This window comes from Theobroma cacao, chromosome 1 (genome assembly GCF_000208745.1).
Source record: "Theobroma cacao cultivar B97-61/B2 chromosome 1, Criollo_cocoa_genome_V2, whole genome shotgun sequence".
Classification (NCBI taxonomy): Eukaryota; Viridiplantae; Streptophyta; class Magnoliopsida; order Malvales; family Malvaceae; genus Theobroma; species Theobroma cacao.
The window spans coordinates 32,525,319-32,544,848 of NC_030850.1; the positions used below are offsets into that span (position 1 = coordinate 32,525,319).

Sequence of the window (19,530 nt, forward strand, 5' to 3'; positions counted from 1 at the left end):
ATCTTTTTCTTTGACCAATGCATGAGAAAACAAGTCTTGAAAAACCCTATGCTTCGTTTTTATTTGTATCAATTTGACCAACTATGGAGCAAGCTAAGCAGCCCCCCAATTGCGTTCATCGCTTCCATTATTTTGTGTAAAAATTTGACCGAAACAAAAAAGAAGAAATTAAAAAATAAAAATAAAAACAAATAATTAAATATTAATTACTTTCTATATATTTCCTCCAGGGCATGCACGATACATTCTCTAACCAACCCTGGAAAACTCTCTCTACATGAGAAAAGGATGGGACCTGAAATAATAGGGAACGATGACATGGAACTGGCTGAGACAGGCCGAAATCTCAGGTCATCTTTCCGCCAGTTTTCTTCGAGCTTCAGGGGCAGTACTTCGGGTGCAGTGTCGTTTAGAGAAAACAACGATGACGAAGTCGAATTGCAGTGGGCGGCGATTGAGAGATTGCCCACCTGCAAGCGCCTAAGAACGTCATTGTTCGATCACAAGCTTTTAAATGACGGCAAAGAAGATAACGATGGCAGGAAGGTGATCGATGTTACGGAGCTTGGAGCTTTAGAACGCCGCGTTTTTATCGAGAAACTGATCACCAAAATCGAGGACGATAATCTCCGCCTTTTGAAGAAACTGAAAGAAAGAATAGACAGGCAAGAACCTTGACTGATCTTGTATGTCTTCATTACTCACGCATGCATAAGCATTGAAAATTAAGTATATTACACTCACCCTCTAACTTTTGGTTATAATTAATTTATTAATATTTAAAATAAACAATTTATTTCTAATAATATTATCCTTAGTGTCCGTTTGATTTGATTTATTTTTAACTTATTCACTATTTAAAAGTAAAAGTTGAATCAAACAGAATTTCGTGAAAAAACTCTTTTCAAAATTAACTTTTTTAAAAAAAATGAAATCTAAAAAAAAAATTTAAAAAAACTCCAATTAAGAACTTTCTCTTCTTTTTTTTTTAAAACATGCCAACTTATTAAAAGAGTTATTTTTTCCAAAAAAATTCTCTCTCAAAAAATACTCTCTCTCTCCCTATTGATCTCTCTCCTCTCTCCCTTTCTGCAAATCATCATTCTAAGATTTTTTTTTTCTTACAAAAATTAAAAAAAAATATATCTAAAATTCAAAACTGTATTCAAGTATTATTTTTTTTATTTCTTTCTATTTTATTTTTTATCATTTTATTTGGACTTTGAAAGCTCTCTTTATTAGTTGATATTTCTCAGCTTATTGTTTAATATAACAATTTTATGATGTTTATTTATTCTTAACTTTTTATGATGTATATATTATTTGATGATTATTATTGATATAATTAATCAAATAGGGCAATAGTTGTTGAGATAAATTAGATAAAAATTGAGATAATATTTGTTGCTTATGTTTGTTAAGATAATATTGTTCATGGAAATGAACTTTGTTGGTAAGGATATCAATAGTTAAGCGTAATTGTCCTAAATTATTACTCCCACTTTATACTTCTCTTCTTCTTTTTTGGGTTCTCTTCTATTGTTAGGATTAAGGGTTCTATTAGTCGACTTCTTGTATTTTTCATCTCTTTTTTTATGATTTATTATTAATTATAAATTTTATGTTATATAAAAATCTTTTTTATATTTTCAAAAATTTATTTTAAATAGATAAAAAATAAAGTTAATTTTTTTATTTTGAACAAAGAAATTAGTGATTAATAAAAAGTTATTTATTAAATACCTTTTGTAGTAATTTTAATTAAAATTAGAGTTTATATAAATTGTCTTGCCAACTAGTTTATTTATAAAACAGAGCTTATAAAACGAAAATTTACTAAACCACTTTAGCTTAATTTTAAAAGTTATTATTTTTTATAAGAACTTTATAATAGCTTTTAAATTAAAAAAAATTAGGCCAAACATGCTCTTAAACGTATAAATTCTGTCATTAATTAACCGTCCATGTTTTCTACTTTGATGACATTATAATATTTTTAGAATAATTTTATTTTTTATTAATTTTAAAAATTATTATTATATAAATTATAATTTTTTATTTTTAAAAATTTTTATCTTTTATTTAAAAAAATCTTTTTTTGTCAACCACCATGATTGGATTTGGCAAAGCACGAGATCGGGATGCTCGATCGTATGCATCTCTCTCAGATCTCATATCTTTTGGATAAAAACTAAATACAATCGTGAATGATCGGTTTGTGTAAAAGTATTTTAAATATTTCACATTTAAACATTATGATCAAAAATTAAACGTCAGTGTATTTTTCCTTTGAAAATATGTGCTTAAACCCAAAATAACGACACAAAGCAGCAAAGTTCAATAGTTAACAAAATTTTACCAACGTTTGCAATAAGACTTGCATTCGAACAAAAAAGGAGATCTTTTAAGCTTCAATCCTTTGTTCAACAAGTGATAAAAGTTAAAACGTCAGACTTGTATTTAATTAATGCTGACTGAAGCAAAACTATATAAGCATGATCGATGCTCATGCATGTATGATGTATCTAATGATTTATATATCAATGTGCAATTGATTTATGAACAAATCATCCAAAGAAATTATTCTATGGCAAGCATGACTTCCAACTGAGAGTGACATTTTGTGATTAGAGTGGGGTTGGAATTGCCAACTATAGAAGTGAGATTCCAGAATTTGTCAGTGGAAGCAGAATGTGAAGTAGTTCATGGAAAGCCCCTCCCTACTCTTTGGAACACCATCCGCAGTGCATTCTCTGTAAGTTTTAATCACTTCTTTGCAACTCGTCCCACAACTTCTGTGTTTGGCACTGAAAATTTTTTTGAAAAAAGGCAATTTTCATTAATCCAAATTGATAGATGATGTTTCCAAAACACTGAATTTTCTATATCTTAATCGCTTACCTACTAAAAGAAGATATTGCTTCCTAACCCAAATCATGATAGGATTGTTTACCTATGCTAAAACACAGGGAAATTCTTTGCTTCAGAAAATTAAACAACTGGAATAATCTTTTCTTTTTGACTAAAAGCACTTCGCTTTCATTACATTGAAAGTAGCAATATATTGGTTTGACCTTCATGGCCGTATATAATTGTCAAATACATGACAGCTTAATGTCATCCAATAACGAAGGAGATTTATGATGAACAGGCTTTGACAAATGTTAGCAGATGCAAGTCCCAATCATACAAGATAAAAATTCTCAAAGATGTCAGCGGCATCATCAAGCCCTCGAGGTTTCACCCTGGATATTGATTTATACACATTCATGTCATCTGTGCATGATTAGGCCGATGAGTTTACGGTCCTTTTTTTGGAGAACAATAGTACCAACACAGTAATCGATAAGCTGTCATAAACTCACGTTTTATGCAGGATGACTCTCTTGCTTGGCCCTCCAGGCTGTGGAAAGACCACTTTGTTGCAGGCACTTGCAGGGAAGCTTAACCCATCTCTCAAGGTTTTGTACCTGTCCATCAAAGCCCTCCTGGGAGTAGCAATGTGACTAATCTGCATCAGTTAACATCAGCAATAAATGGAAAAATTTTAATGATAGATTAGAAAACTACAACCAAATGATATCTCATAAGTGTTAAAATAATAACATAAATTTGTGGATTGAACAACAATCAATCTTGGAGCATATTTTTTATTTCAGGTCACAGGGGAAATATCCTACAATGGTTACAAGTTCACAGACTTTGTCCCTCAGAAAACATCTGCTTACATAAGTCAATATGACCTACACATTGCTGAAATGACTGTAAGAGAAATACTGGACTTCTCAGCTCGTTGCCAGGGCATTGGAAGCAGAGCAGGTAGATATCACTTTGCATCTTGTACCAACAATCATACCTTTGCAATAATAAACTGATCTTCAAAGTTTTCTACCAATGAAGATATGTTAAAAGAAGTCAGTCGAAGGGAGAAGCAATCCGGCATTGTCCCAGAACCAGATATAGACACATACATGAAGGTAATCAATTCACAAGAAATAGTTATCCTGTTACCACTTTCCAGGGCCTGATACGATTTCTTTGAAGCCATTTCTGACTATAATCTGCTTTAACAGGCAATTTCTATTGAAGGATTAAAAAGAACTCTCCAGACTGACTATCTATTGAAGGTGATTTTCTCAAAAGAAAAGAAATGTATAAAATGAAATCCATATCCTTCTCTAACAAATCTGCAACCATTCAGATTCTTGGACTGGACATTTGTGCTGATACTATAGTAGGAGATGCAATGAACAGAGGAATCTCGGGTGGTCAAAAGAGAAGACTGACAACAGGTTGTGCTTCACATTGCAATAAAGATAGAAATTTAAATAGAACCAAGATTAATGTTCCATAAATCCCTTATAAAATGACAAGAGACCTTGATGAAAGCCTAATGGTCAGTATAAATCCCAGAGCATTACAAAATCACGTCACTCTAATAGATTTTCTATGTTTACTTTTGACAGGGGAAATGATAATTGGTCCAAAGAAAGCTCTCTTTATGGATGAAATATCAACTGGCTTAGACAGCTCCACCACCTTCCAAATAGTTACCTGCCTACAGCAACTAACGCACATAACAGAGGCCACACTTTTAATATCACTTCTTCAACCGGCACCAGAGACCTTTGATCTCTTTGATGACATTATTCTAATGGCAGAAGGAAAGATTGTGTACAGTGGACCGCGCAGTTCTGTTCAAGAGTTCTTTGAACATTGCGGTTTTAGGTGCCCTCCACGAAAAGGCGTTGCTGACTTCCTCCAAGAAGTATGTATCCATTTTTTAATATACCTAGCATGGATGACATTTTCCTCAAACTGATGTTTAAAAATAAATTGATATAATAGGTACTTTCTAAAAAGGATCAAGCACAGTACTGGTATCATAAAGACCGACCTCATTGTTATGTTTCTGTAGACAAGTTCATAGTTGCATTCAAGAAGTTTCACGCAGGGCAGAAGCTAAATGAAGAACTCTGCACACCCTTCAATAAATGTGAGAGTCATAAAAGTGCTTTGTCATTCAAAATCTACTCATTGGGAAAATGGGAATTATTTAAAGCATGTATGGCTAGAGAATGGCTTCTCATGAAGAGAAACTCATTTGTTTATGTCTTTAAATCAGCACAGGTAATAATACCACTTATAACAACTAAGTATTGACTGTACAATATCTAACATTGACAATCCAACATACTTACATGGCCTTGGATGCTTTCTATATGCAGCTTGTTGTTGTTGCACTGATAGCAATGACAATTTTTATTCGCACTCGGATGAAACTTGACATGGTCCATGCAAGCTATTACCTGGGTTCCCTGTTTTATGCTCTCATAAGACTTATGTGTAATGGAATTGCAGAGTTGGCAATAACTGTTTCCAGACTTTCCGTTTTCTATAAGCAAAGAGATTTCTACTTCTACCAAGCATGGGCTTATTCCATTCCAGCTGCTATTCTAAAGATTCCATTTTCATTGCTAGATGCTTTTCTCTGGACAGCTGTTACATACTATGTGATTGGTTACAGTCCTGAACCAGAAAGGTTTGTTTTGTTAAACAGAATTTTCTTTGAAAAATATGTTAAATTAGATAAATATGTAATGAATGTCATCTTCTAAGCCAAGTACTATTATCAGGTTCTTCCGTCAACTCCTCCTCCTTTTCCTTGTTCATCAAGTGGCAGTATCACTATTCCGTTTAATTGCTTCAGTTGTTAGGGATCCATCTTTTGCAGCAAATTTTGGTCTTTTTACATTATTGGTGATATTTTTATTCAGTGGCTTCATAATTCCAAGACGTAAGGCCATTCATTACTTATATGAAGAAATTCTAAAGATACAAAAGTACTCGTATTAATATTACAAACCTTTCCTCGCTGCAGCTTTACTACCAGCTTGGGTTGAATGGGGATTTTGGCTTTCACCACTTGCATATTCTGAAATAGGTATTGCAGTAAATGAATTTCTGGCTCCAAGGTGGCAAAAGGTGAAAGAAAAACTACTTATATCTGTTGGTCAAATGCAGATCAGCATATCTCTACTTACACTCCATGTTTTCGGGTCATTGTTCACTACAGGTTTCAACTTCAAATGCCACCTTAGGACAGCAAGTTCTAAGTAAACGTGGATTAAACTTCAGCGACTACTATTACTGGATATCAATAGGAGCATTAATAGGATTCTGGATGATTTTTAACATTGGATTCACCTTCGCATTGAGCCTTTTAAAGTGTAAGCTTTACACTAACATGCACATGCAAGAAAAGAATGATACAAAAACAAGTATAAAGGAAATCAAATTTATAAGTACTAACCTGTCTATGCTGATGCAGCTCCAGGGAGTTCTCGGGCTATTATTTCTCATGAAAGATTTTCCTATCTAAAGGGAAAAGAGGATTTGACTGACAGAGTTCAGGAAAAAGAATTGCCTAGTGTTGACTCTCTAAAAGCTGTACCAGAAACAAAAACTATGGGTGAGAAGCTCTTCTGTGTAGCACTTAATATGATCAGAGCATTTGCCAGATGTCATATACTATAAACAAACAATATAGGTTAGTATGTAATTTTTCTGTACTGAAATACAACAATCACATTCCTTTACTACAGGGATGGTTTTACCTTTTGAGCCCATAACGATATCATTTGAGAACGTGCAATACTTTGTTGATACTCCTAAGGTAACTATGTTATTCCTCAAGACATTTCCCCACAATTTCAAAATATAACTACAATATTTTCAAACATCTTCTATGTATTTCCAGAAACTGAGAGAGAAAGGGTTTCCACAAAAAAGACTACAGCTTCTTCAAGATATTAACGGTGCATTTAGGCCTGGAATTCTTACAGCTTTGATGGGTGTTAGTGGAGCTGGGAAAACAACACTAATGGATGTACTTTCAGGGAGAAAAACTGGTGGCAATATTGAAGGGGAGATAAGAATTGGAGGGTACCCCAAAGCCCAGGAGACATATGCTAGAATATCAGCTTATTGTGAGCAAACTGACATCCATTCTCCACTGATTACAGTAGAGGAATCAGTGAGGTACTCAGCTTGGTTACGTCTACCAACTGAGATTGATGAGCATAAAAGATCGGTAAGACATGTTCAAACTTTATTCAGTTTTACATAGGTTAATCATTAAATAGCATACAATTGCTAAGCAAAGATCCAAAACTCAAGACCTGTCCCTACCCACTGCATCACCTTTATATCTAGAAAGGATCTGTTGACTGTTGAGGCAGTGCTCTTAGACTATAGCATTGAACTGGAAAATGTATATATAAACTTAGATATAGTCATACACGTGAATTTTTTGACTGATAAGACAGTATTCTCATTTGATGAAGCAAAAAGAATGTGTAAAAAATTAATCCATCAACACCGAGTCATCACCCAGAAAGGTGTCATATTGGCTTAAAATGTCCCTAGGACTTGCATACATGCTAGAATTATGTCATGATTATGAAAATAAACTGCTTCAAAATGTCTAACTCAACTTACCTATCTAACAGGAATTTGTAGCAGAGGTTCTTCAAATGATTGAACTGGATGATATCAAGGATGCTTTAGTTGGCATCCCTCTTGTAAGTGGAATATCACCAGAGCAGCGTAAACGGCTAACTATAGCAGTAGAACTTGTTTCTAATCCATCCATAATATTTATGGATGAGCCCACCTCTGGTTTAGATGCCAGAGCAGCTGCAATTGTCATGCGGGTTGTGAAGAATATTGTTAACACAAACAGGACAATTGTATGCACCATTCATCAGCCAAGTATCGACATATTTGAAGCATTTGATGAGGTAATTAACCAGCAGATTCACATACATAACAACTATTTCTTCCAATAAAAATTAAAACTTAGTCTTTCAAAAGTATTATTCTGATTTTTTTCCACATTTTAAATATTTTATATGTACTATTATATGTTATTAGACATGATTTAATCAGGCAGCAAGACCATAAACACAAAAGAAAGGCTGTCAAAGCTTACTCCTATTATGTTTAGATCCTCATAAGCTAAAGAACATGAAAAATCCAATGGTTGGGCCAATTATTACATTACTAGAAAAACTCTCACCAAAAGTTTATTAATTAGATGCAAGTTAATTTTCATCTTCCTTCCACTTATGAAATTACTAGAAGTGGAGAAAATATGTCAACTTATTAGAATGGAAGCATTCAGACCTAAGCAAATATTATTGGGTGCTATATTTAACTTTACATAACATGTGTATATCTTCACAGCTCATTTTAATGAAAAGAGGAGGACAAATGATATATTCTGGAGAACTGGGTCAGCATTCAAGTAGGCTTATTCAATACTTTGAGGTAATCCTAACAAACAATATCACTATGTAAAGATTATTTTGCATTACATGTCTACTTGCTTTCTTGCTAGTACGATTGTTGCCATGCTAGTCATGAAAATGATATTACAATGAAGGAATAGCACCTAAGTAAATATAATGGCCTTTCTGTAGCAACTTTCTTTAACTCATCCATTGCTCATGACAACATTTGACACCCTTCTAGCAGGGTATACCTGGAGTACCAAAAATTAAAGAAAACCATAACCCAGCAACATGGATGTTAGAAGTCACTACTCCTTCTGTAGAGGCGCAACTTGGAATAGACTTTGCCCATTTCTACAAAGAATCTCATCTCTACCAGTAAGTTCATTATTCCAAATGAGTTCAAAAAACTATTTAGATGTCAAGGTTTCACCACTAACCAGGGTTATTTTTGGATAACAAAGCCTTATCAAATAAGGTTTCTGGTGCCTAACTTTTGTTTATCATAACAAGTGATACACGTTCCTTTATCTGTAGGAGAAATAAAGAAATAGTCAAAGGCCTAAGCCTTCCAGCACAGGGTTCAGAGCAACTACATTTTTCTACACCCTTTCCACAAAATGGATGGGAGCAAGTCAAAGCATGTCTTTGGAAACAACACTTGTCCTATTGGAGAAGTCCCAAATACAATTTAGTACGCTTGGCATTTACTATTTTATCTTCTTGGTTATATGGAGCATTACTTTGGCAGAAAGGACAGAACTTGTAAGCTGCTTTCGACCCCTCTTTTTTTTCCATTTACTATTATTGCCAATCATATAAACACCATGATCACATAGCTATGCTAAGAAACGTTCATTTATAAACCTTCAACAAGAGTTATGTTATAGAATTAACATAAAATGTATCTTTAGTAATTTGATCATTGAGAAGCTCCTAAGAAATATGGTTGTAGGATATTCTCATAGTACTACTTAAATTTGCACATTTTTGCCTTGTCTAACTAAAAAAAATTATTGTACCCAAAATGAAATTTTATTGTATCATTTTGTCAGTCTAACTACTCCCAAGCATTCTACCAATCTAACTACATCAATATATACATGCCCATGAATGTATTCTCCTTTGATAAGGAAAGCATTAGACTTATCATTTCAAAAACATTCACTAGAACATGTCTTCTTCTTGAACCATTTTGCAGTGGACATCAACTTTCCTGTTCAAATTGGTGGCTTTATTTTACAAGGATAGAATACAATGCTAAAAGAGACAAGGAAAAAGTAGTGCTAATGTCTCCTCATGCTTCAATTTAAAGAGGATTGAGGAGGCAAGAGTAAGAGAAGGCAGTAAGGACGTACAAACTAGAATATAACAGATTAACAATAAAATTAAGCAATGGGATTAAGTCATAACTCATCATATCAAGATAATTAGTAAGTGTCATTTAGAAATTAGCATACCCTAACAACTCATGTCCCAAAAGGATGCATTGAATACCATATTACATAGTTAAATCTCCTAACTCCATAAAAAGAAAGCTGCTTGGTGGAAAGAGAAAGAATCTGATTTTATATGAATTTTACTCCAAACTAAAATCACATGTATTGAGAAACTACATTTAAAACTACAAAACTAAATTGCTTGCAGTATATTAGATTATAAACTTACCAAATGACATGCTGACATTCTATTCCCCTTTCTGTAGGCAAGATGAGGAGGATTTTTTCAACATAATGGGATCGATGTATATTTTCATGATATTCACTGGAATAAGCAATTGTTCATCTGTTCTTCCATTCGTAGCTACTCAACGGACAGTCTTCTACCGTGAAAGATTTGCCAGGATGTACTCCTCATGGGCATATTCATTGGCACAGGTCCAACAATTAATAAAGCCTTTGAAGCATTTGCAAGGGTTAATATGAGATCATGAAGGTCATATATCTTAGTAAAAATTCGCTCCTTCATATTTGCAGGTGATTATTGAGATTCCATATATCTTTCTTGAAGCAGTATTATTCCTGACAATAACCTATCCAGCTGTAAACTTCTATGGATCAGCTTACAAAGTAATTTGGTACTTCTACACCATGTTTTGTACACTGCTTTACTACAAATATTTAGGCATGATGCTGGTTTCAATGATTCCAACGTATCAAGTGGCTACAATATTTGCAAGCTTCTCTTACACATTGCTGAGCTTGTTCTCAGGGTACCTCATACCAGGACCGGTAAGCCAATTCTCTCATGACTTGCTGAGCCAAACTCAATTAAAATTTCCAATAAAATTCATCAACTAGACACCTGTAAATTGCAGGATGATTAGAATAATGATAAGGAGCACATGATTAAGCTTAAACACTTCACAAACTAAATTGGTGCTTCATTTGCATTTCAGAAACCATCAATAGTTCATTCATTTTTACAGATATATCTAAAGAAACTCATATCTGCTACCTTTTTACTTGCAGAAATTTCCTAAATGGTGGGTTTGGGGCTACTGGATTTGCCCAACTTCGTGGTCCCTGAAAGGTCTCCTGACTTCACAATATGGAGATATAAAGGATGAAATCATAGCATTCGGAGAGCAAAAAGCACTCAACGCCTTCTTGGACAGCCAGTATGGGTATAAACACCAAGATTTACCCATCATAGCAATTGCATTACTTGCTTTTCCACTTGTCTTTGCATCTGTTTTTACATATGGTATAGCTAAACTAAACTTTCAAAGGAGATAAAAACCTGCTTCTGCTTGAATTTCTAACCTCTCAGGCAAGTTTCTGTAAAATGTAAATTTATTTTGCCAATTGATTGTGCATATATCCATACAGTCAGGTCCTGTAACCATATCAAACAATTCTATCGTCTATATATATATATATATATATCAACTGTTAGTCTAACAAAGACAGTTTCTGCCATTGAGCACTTGTCAACCAGTGTCAGTGTCATCCTATTCTGCTTTAAGTAGAGTTTATCCATTGGTTTTCACTTAAAATTTGTACTAAGAACCAGAGAGCCACTTAGAAAACCGAACATTATGCCACTGAAACACGTTTAATCAATCGTCGGGGCATTGGCAATTTGGCATTAAGCGATCTGTTAAAAGGCACGAATTATTTTTTTTTGTAATGTAAGGGAAAAAGTATAAAAGAAAAGGAGTGGAAAAGTGCTCACAGGAGAAGAGGCTTTGTCTTCACGCGAATTATCGCTCTGGCAATCAGTGGGTCATTCTTCACAAAGTAGCTCAGCTGCATTCGTCGAGGAAGATGAGATTTTTCTCCAGACATGTTAGAACTTCGAGCGGACATTCGGGGGACTCTAGCCGTCGGTTTCTTCTTAATGTACTTTGGTTATTTTGTACACAATTATCAAACCATTCACGAGAGAAAAATGTCGACCGTTGGTAAAACTAACCACCCCAACCTGTCTAAAAACGAATAAGGATCCATAGCATTTACTGTAAGTAACCAATGACTGTTGAAACCCTTCTTCGTTTTTACCCTAAGGAAAACACAATATGACGAAATTGTTGGTTGGTTAAGAATCACTTTAAGACAAACAATTATCTTGGGCACTTAATATCCTTGAAAAGAGCAAAAAATCAGTCATGATATGGAGAAATACGGAAAAAGGGGGGGGGGGGGGGGGGGTGGAATTAATCATCCTCCTGCAGGAGTTCCTTGTTCTGCAGCAACACAGACTTTCATTACTGTAACGACATAAAATAATGGTTACAATGCTACCTCTCCCGCTGTCAAATGTCAAAGTCAGGAACCTCAGACCCCAGAGAGAGAACTATGCATATGTTATTATGTTAATACCCAGATAACATTACATCGATGACTGAACAACAAATAAATATATATATATAGATGTCAATAATATTACTGCATCAGAAAACTCAGTCCAAACTCTGGTGTTGTACACCGATCTCAACTTTACAGTCTATTATAAACGGATACAAATACAAACCACCTATTATACGCGACTGATTTTGGGAGTTACTGGACTTCAGCTTGTTCCGTAGTCCAACAATTCCCACCTGAAGGGTCGGAATACGTAAAGAACCTCAGGGCAGCTCTTAAATAGTAGAGCAACACAGACGCAGACTGCAGCAATGGCTACCATGGAGAGCATTGCAGGCCTGTAAACCAATGACTTGCTGGTTGTTCCACAGCCATAAGCCAGCTTCTGATCACAAAGCTTGCAATGTCGTTGCATGGATCTCAATTCAAGCCGGCCAATCTCAAAGCTGGAGGTTGACTCATTATTCTGCTTCTGGTTCATGCTGCACTCTGAGAGGGCACCAGGAATGTCAACCACCACATGCCCAGAAGCTGTTCTCTTATTAATTTTCTTCTGTACCAGGTGGATGTACGAGTAGTGGCCACGTAAGCGAGCATAATCTTCAGGTGTAGAGCCAGTGCTGTCTCGAGCACTCTTCCAAGCATCAATGCCAACCTTAATTGAGAATAAACAATCGTTGTTCAAAAGAAATTTAACCCAAAAAAGAAAAGAATAGAACTGTGTTCAGATTTATCGGTTAACCACTTTCAGTCTTAACTTCAGAGGACATTTCAAAGCAAAGAGCCCATGTTCAAATTCTTGTGGAAGTGTTGGGGGAGTGTGTTTGGTTTATCACAAAAATGTACTCCTAGCAATTTTGAATCAAGCAATTGTATTCATGGTGGGCAGTTTACACTTTACAATCCAAACTTAGAATAGACCATGGCAGACAGATTCCAGATTGAACGAGATACAGACAAATGCATTTGAGAAGATCATCAAAATTCATGCTAGATAATGGAAATAAAATTCCTGTAACTCCCTTCCTGTCAAGCTCAGAAATAAATTACTAAGGTAAGGGATTACCTTTCCAGGATCAGCAGTCAATGCATCCAGCACGTCCTCAGAACCATCTTTACCGGCCGCAATGTGAAGAGGAGTCAAACCTGCAGGGCCTAAAACATCAGGTCTAAACAAGAAGCTTTTATGATCGACACCAGTTAATGTCTCGTTTTCAAATCCTAATTTATCTGAAGCTTTCTCAGGGACAAATCTTAAAAGGAGCTCCACTAGAGGTCTACAATTTTTCCTAACAGCTCTGTGAAGAAGACCCATCTCTGTTAATGCAAGGTTAAGGGAAGGGTGCTCCCCTGAACCCACTACTCCATTAAGAAGAATATTTAAGAGTTTCTTCACTACAGCACACCATTCGTGGTCCATTGAGAATTCCATAAGCCACTTGAACCGACTTAAAGGAAAGGGTTCTGGATTGGGATCCAAGTGCCCCAATCTAGACTTCAATTGGCATCTATGAAGAAGCCAACCAACTTCATGAATGAAGTCCATGGCTCGATGTTTGGCTTCCAATTTTCCAGTTCCGCCAACATCTGCATCAGTGTCAGAAATCTCCAACACACTCTCAAGCATACGGACCTCTGAACAAACATCTTCCTCAGCAACTATGAAAGGGAAGAAACTGCTACTGAAACCATGATCTTCAATCTGGAGAATATCAAGGAAATGCTACCTTCAGCTAAATGAAAGGCATACTCAGAATAAATTATATAAAATGCATCTTTTATCACATGCATTTAGAAAAAGAAAAGGAAGCAAAGACAGAAATTACAGTAGATTCTATATTTTTTCCCAATCCATGAAAAGAGTATGGCGACTGGAGAATACAGTGCAAGTGGAAAACCAGAAAGAGTCATGCTTCTACATCTTTCTCTACAGTTTCACCATAAATACAATTATATTAGAGCAGCCATAAATTTATAAAAGTTGTGGAAGCAGCTAAGCATCAAAATTCACGCCATTTGTCTCACACTCATTATCCTAGGTCCCTCCTCCCCCCACCCCCACCCATGGCAGTCCCCCAAAGTAAGATGGAATTTCATGTAAGGGAAAATTACAACAGATAACCTCAATGAAGTGATAAAGTTGATACCAACTGAGATGTATTTACACTACACCAATTAGCAACAATCTACATTGTAACCTCTCACTACAATACGTCAAAGGAACTTTACTAGAATTCACATATAATCTGTGTCAAACATAACAGCAAGGGAGGAGGAGGAGCTCAGTAATAAGTAGTAGAAGAAATGACCACCTCAATGAATCCTCTTCCAGTCACAGTAGGGACAGAGCAAGAAAAGTTAACACACTGAAGCTCATCTTGCTCCTTGTAATCGTCATTGCCATCCATCAACTCATTAGTAGTTTCCTGTAACAGACACTTCCCTTCTACAGCACAAAGCAACCTGGGATAGGAAATCCAAGAATATAAAAAGGCTCTAGAGCAACCATAGAAATCCAATTCAAAACATAAAATACACTAAAATTAAATCTAATTTTATATGCACTCTTAAGGACCAATTCAAGCCATTGAGGGTTAAAATGACACAAGAAAGATTGACTGCAAGAAAAGAGCAAAGAATACCTTGTGGCTGGCCGAGACAGATTGATACCTTTAACTGAAAATTGAGCTCTCTCAGTTGCAGATATTGCAATTGGTTTGACACTTGTAATTTTGCTATAATGGTTGCTTCTGAGAGGTAAAGATGTATCTACAACAACCTGACCTGCAGCATAAAAATAAACTGGTCAGAATATTCAATTCTGCATATAAAAGTGCTCTTGCTTGCCAATTATTTGGTCATAGTAATTAAATAGGTACCATTAAAGATAAAGATAAAAGACCAAACAGACCATTATAAATGAATGCTATCTGATCTTGCACTCTTATATAAATCCATCCACTCCTCCAGAAAGTGTCATCTGAACAATCCAGAAGCCGACTCAAAGTGAAACTCAGATCACAGCAAAGCTGACAAAAGAGATGACAGGGGATTAAAATTATGAAAATAGAATTTAAAAGCAAAGAAGATAAAAATCCATAGTTTCACGCAAGCCAATCTTACTTCATCCCATGCAGCCTCCGCTTGACGAAGGTAAATTGTCAGAACAATGCAACCAGGCCTAATATAGCTCTCAATGTCAGTGGGACTATGAGATAGCCAGTCAAGAATCTGAAAGTTCAAACATTTTACATAAGCATACTTTCTGAGGAAGCAAACACAAAACACTCACATTCAAAAACTTTAAGTACCTGTGCTCGCAAGACCATTGGAAAATCATTTGGTTCTTTTCCAAATAATTTAAACACGATCCTATCCGTACGGCTCTGCAATGGTCAAAGTCAAAAACAAATCATCAGTGGTTAAAAATTGAATAACATATAATTTTGACACTAGATATATTATTCAACAGAGAAGATCGATCATCAAAATATTCAGTTGTAATCGCTTGTCATGACACGAGATAAACTCTCTGCCTATGTTATATTTATTAGACACTGTCTGGAATTCTTTGAAGTCACTAGTTGAGGATAGCATAATCATGTTAAACTTTGCCATACATGATTCTTACTGAGGCCATAACCTGGTCCATTCTGACCAGTTTGAGGAGTTGTTCAGAGATTGAGGCTTGACTACCTAACTATTAGCACTCCTAGAGCATAAACTTGTGGCAAAATTTGAACCTCCTCCACAAATCAAGCCATCTAGCAAATGTCCTATAACTCAGAGTAATTCATGGAGTTTTAATTGATAAATGCCAAGCAATCATGCATATTATGCAACATCAAGATACCTGAGCATCACCGCTGGAACTAGAAGGTGATTGTGCAGATGCTGAATCTGAATTCCCACTGGTCTGAGGTGGACTTGACTGATGAGAGTCCTGTTGGATCCACGAAGGGCAATCAAGAGAGCTAGTCCCTGTATTCACAGCTGCAGGTGACCTCTCTATGTCATCTGTCCCCTCATCTGAGTCAATGTATATGTCATTCAAATCAAAATTATTCATCTTGACAGCTCCAGCTGTATTGCCTTGGACTTTGACACCCCTAGTACCGTGAGAACTTACTCCTTTCTCTGCCATCTCTGATGCAGCTCCAGTATGGTGTTGCTTGAAAGGCCGAGGAGGGCCTTGGCCATTCAAAAACAAAGCCGAAACAGCTTCTGAATCTTGAGGTTCAGGCAACAGCCCAGATATGTTTCTTCCCCCTTGTTCACCAGTATGGTTTGCAAGGCTCCTTAGAAGATGAGATAGCACATCCTGATCTGTAGTCTGGTCAGATCTGTTAGCTGTAATTTAAGAAAAGCAGAATCATTCACCCTGTGTAATGCATAAAGAAAAACAAAATATTCCAGGCAAAAATATTATACATAATTCATGCCAGCTATTATATGTCTAACTTCTAAGTTCACATAAAGTATAGATTTCAGAGAAGGTGCATGATAAACATAGCCATCATATCGCCTTATGTCCCCAAAACATTAGGGAAAATAATTGCGTAATATGAAATATCAACAGCAAAACGAGCCCCATTGTTCAGAGAAAAAATGAAAGGTTATAACCAACATATATATACCCACTAGAATTGGTTGTAGTATGAAAGCCATCAAGTTACTTACAATGCATGTTAGAAAGTATCTTCAAAAGACTTAACAGAAGATAACCACTCGTCTGCTCATCATTCAGTGAATTGCCATTGACAACAGTGTCAGGATTTGTTTTCCTCCTCCTTTTATTGTGGCCAGCCAAACGTCTGCGACAGCTTCTCTTACCTTCATCAAACTCTTGAAGGACATGAAACCTAACAAAAACCAAACAACATATCATCCAACAATATAATTTTCAGCCTGAACTACACAAAATTACCAAGAATTTCCTTCTATCAAAGTTTCTAAAAGTTTTATTAGCCCCTCTTTCATTGCATTAAAAAGTCAGTGAGACAGAAGGATTAAAGCAACACAGGAATGAGGAAAAATTCTAGAAAGCCAGAGTTTGGCAAAGCACTGCAAGTCTTAAACGCTTACCTACTACACTGCTGACAAAATCGCTGCATGACATTTCCGACCAGTGCCTTACTAGCCTTGGAATGCATCTCACAAACCTTATGTCGTCTATGATAATCCTTGGAACAGCTCAGATCAGCCCCACAGTCCTCAACCTGACAAACTGCACGATTTCCAGAACCTCCACCCAACTTAGTCTTCTTCCCACTAGTTCCCTCCCTTTGGCTAATTGGATAACCATGACCACCCTGGCCCCCCAGCTTCAAAGTAAGGCTACCTGCTTCTTCATTCGGACTGTCATCTTCAACCACAATAACCCTCCTCTTCTTCTCCAATTCCCTTTTCCCTTTTTCAGTTTCCAGATTCACTTCATCAGAGCATGATGATGAACTATTGGACGAATTCCCAGGAATCCCAGACCCCAGTGGGAAAAACTGCCTTCCCGTGCTATCAGCTGACACCGGATTTATCGAGCTAGCAATGAAAAGGTCACCATCCCATTTCCAGTCATTCAAATCCCACTCCAATGTCCTCTTCCCTACTGCCCGCAAATTGGCCGGATTCATACCGTAAAAATGATGAGCATCACTTCCAAATCTAGCCTCCATAGTTAACCAAGAGATCCAAACCCAGTAATTTAACCTCAAAAAAGACAATTTAACAACAACAAACTAGAACTTTAACCCTATCCCAGCTACAGATCAGAGCTCCAAAACCCCCAAAAAGAAAAACTATCCTAATAATTACAACTAATCAGCTTCAGTTCTTCCCCAAAAGTCCAAAAACAGTACACCAACACATCCATGATTCCAATTAACAGCAACCCACATACCAAATAGCCCTTAAACCAAATCAACTTTACAAAAAAATAAGCGCCTATTTTTCCATGAGTTTCAAATTCAAAGCACTGAGCTTTTTTTTTCACATCTTAAAACAACAAATCCACATAAAAGGTGAAAATTAACTAAAACTTAAACAAGCTGAAATAGTCAAAGTTAAAGATTGACAGACTTAACGGTTACTAGCTCAGATAACAGACGGCGAGAAGAGTAGGGAAAGTGTTTGCCGGAAAGTGAACGGCAGTTGAGACGAGTTGCGAAAGGCTTCCCTGATGATGGATGATCGATGATGAATGATGAATGATGACTGATGATGGTGATGAATATGGGAACGTGTTTGTTTATTTTTTTTGTTGGTTTTTGTGGGAAAGTTGTTTGGGTAGTGGTTTGGTGTGGTATGGTACACAAAAAATCATAAATATATAGTTTTATTGATTTTAAAAAATTATTGATGAAAAAATTCCCTTGTAATTTTTACTTGTTTGATGAAATGCGTGAGGGAGAAAGGGCCAGGAAAGGAAAAGGAAGAGGGGAAGGAAAGGGAACAGTACACCCATTAAACCAAAATGGTGGGCCCATGTGCACACCGCGTGTCTCGCTCCCTTGGCTCTCGATAATGATATTAAAAAGATGCCCCCCACCCCCACCACCTCCCCCTGCCTTTTCTTTTCTAACTTCCCCCTAATCCCCCATCTGAGTCAAGCTTCTTTCTGGTGCTTGGAGCAATTTGGCAATCGATGCGGTGGCCCTGTACGAAAAAGTAGAGCCTCGTTCCACTGCCAGTGAGTCTAGAATAGGATTTTGATTTTGAGATTCCGTGATGGGAAATGCACTGCGTCACAACCCCTTCGTTCTGTTGACTTGTCTGCAATTTCTTAACTTTCCTTTGCCACACTGTAACAACCGACTCCCTCCGTTTCTAACGGTTTACTAGGACGTAGGATCACTAGATTCTCCCGAGTAATCTAGTCTTTTTGATTTGAGTAAAAAGAAACAAAAGATTGTAATTGTGTGTAACGGCGCTGCCCCTTGGTGGTTATGAACGTTTGACCCGCGATGATCATTGTGTTACATTTATAATCATTGCAACATTGCTTCAATAGGCCATCAGGCCCATCACACTGACAATTTTAGTATTTTATCATTGTTCGCAACAGTCAACGATCCAAGTTGTTGCATTGTTAACAAAGGCAAAACCCATTACGCTAACTTAGTCGATTTTTATCTAAATTGACAAACCCAAATATAAAACTTGCCAAGAAATTAAAGTTAGTTATTAAATTTATTAAAATGTGAAATCAAGCGTACATTTATCAAAACAATAATTAATTAAATAAGATAATTATATATACTTTTAAATTATATTCATTCCCATCATTGAATTCATTAAAATATCTATAATTACATAACAAGTATTTTTTTTATTTGAAAACATTCATGTGAAAAAACAAGACAATGTCACTTGAATCATAAATAGAAATCGTGTGTCATAAATGGGGGGGAAAAACCTAAACCTTGATACCA

The 19,530-nt window shown here is 36.1% G+C and overlaps 2 protein-coding genes and 3 long non-coding RNA genes across 7 annotated transcripts; 1 reads left to right on the plus strand and 4 right to left on the minus strand.

The window, feature by feature from the left end:
• Positions 204-11,054, plus strand: LOC18613789 (pleiotropic drug resistance protein 3). 3 transcript variants are annotated; one of them, XM_018124035.1, is made up of 24 exons: positions 204-665; positions 2,632-2,755; positions 3,152-3,237; positions 3,377-3,461; positions 3,660-3,819; positions 3,901-3,977; positions 4,074-4,127; positions 4,202-4,292; positions 4,467-4,768; positions 4,849-5,130; positions 5,229-5,542; positions 5,637-5,797; positions 5,882-5,985; positions 6,077-6,230; positions 6,332-6,472; positions 6,606-6,676; positions 6,761-7,093; positions 7,512-7,802; positions 8,248-8,331; positions 8,539-8,672; positions 8,832-9,059; positions 10,000-10,171; positions 10,271-10,525; positions 10,766-11,054. In XM_018124035.1, the coding sequence occupies exons 1-24, from the start codon at positions 289-291 to the stop codon at positions 11,030-11,032; spliced, it is 4,347 nt and encodes a 1,448-aa protein (XP_017979524.1). In that variant the 5' UTR covers positions 204-288; the 3' UTR covers positions 11,033-11,054. The 3 variants fall into 3 exon arrangements, with proteins under 3 accessions (XP_017979524.1, XP_017979513.1, XP_017979519.1); XM_018124024.1 differs by lacking the exon at positions 204-665 and having other exon boundaries at positions 2,620-2,755; positions 8,536-8,672; XM_018124030.1 differs by lacking the exon at positions 204-665 and having other exon boundaries at positions 2,620-2,755.
• Positions 2,740-7,580, minus strand: LOC108662664. The gene is made up of 4 exons (XR_001928602.1): positions 7,501-7,580; positions 6,314-6,448; positions 2,902-3,511; positions 2,740-2,807 (listed from the first exon to the last, which is right to left on the minus strand). It is a non-coding gene; the product is annotated as an uncharacterized LOC108662664 (long non-coding RNA).
• Positions 4,697-5,279, minus strand: LOC108662666. The gene is made up of 3 exons (XR_001928604.1): positions 5,202-5,279; positions 4,898-4,976; positions 4,697-4,792 (listed from the first exon to the last, which is right to left on the minus strand). It is a non-coding gene; the product is annotated as an uncharacterized LOC108662666 (long non-coding RNA).
• On the minus strand, positions 10,498-11,541 carry LOC108662668. The gene is made up of 3 exons (XR_001928611.1): positions 11,472-11,541; positions 10,752-11,393; positions 10,498-10,598 (listed from the first exon to the last, which is right to left on the minus strand). It is a non-coding gene; the product is annotated as an uncharacterized LOC108662668 (long non-coding RNA).
• On the minus strand, positions 12,065-18,395 carry LOC18613790 (squamosa promoter-binding-like protein 1). Its single transcript, XM_018124039.1, has 10 exons — positions 17,189-18,395; positions 16,784-16,965; positions 15,957-16,453; positions 15,415-15,489; positions 15,227-15,334; positions 15,015-15,132; positions 14,746-14,887; positions 14,416-14,566; positions 13,170-13,805; positions 12,065-12,758 (listed from the first exon to the last, which is right to left on the minus strand). Exons 1-10 carry the CDS (start codon positions 17,773-17,775, stop codon positions 12,309-12,311), a joined length of 2,946 nt encoding a protein of 981 aa, XP_017979528.1. The 5' UTR covers positions 17,776-18,395; the 3' UTR covers positions 12,065-12,308.

Bases quoted from the DNA above. Each gene is read 5' to 3' on its own strand.
- LOC18613790 (XM_018124039.1), bottom strand. From the start codon at position 17,775: ATGGAGGCTAGATTTGGAAGTGATGCTCATCATTTTTACGGTATGAAT. The intron at 16,454-16,783 runs GTAAGTAACTTG...CTTAAATTACAG, and splicing joins GATACTTTCTAACATGCATT to CTAACAGATCTGACCAGACT. The intron at 15,335-15,414 runs GTACTTAAAGTT...TTGAACTTTCAG, and splicing joins CAATGGTCTTGCGAGCACAG to ATTCTTGACTGGCTATCTCA.
- LOC18613789 (XM_018124035.1), top strand. From the start codon at position 289: ATGGGACCTGAAATAATAGGGAACGATGACATGGAACTGGCTGAGACA. The intron at 5,798-5,881 runs GTAAGGCCATTC...TCCTCGCTGCAG, and splicing joins TGGCTTCATAATTCCAAGAC to CTTTACTACCAGCTTGGGTT. The intron at 6,231-6,331 runs GTAAGCTTTACA...ATGCTGATGCAG, and splicing joins CGCATTGAGCCTTTTAAAGT to CTCCAGGGAGTTCTCGGGCT.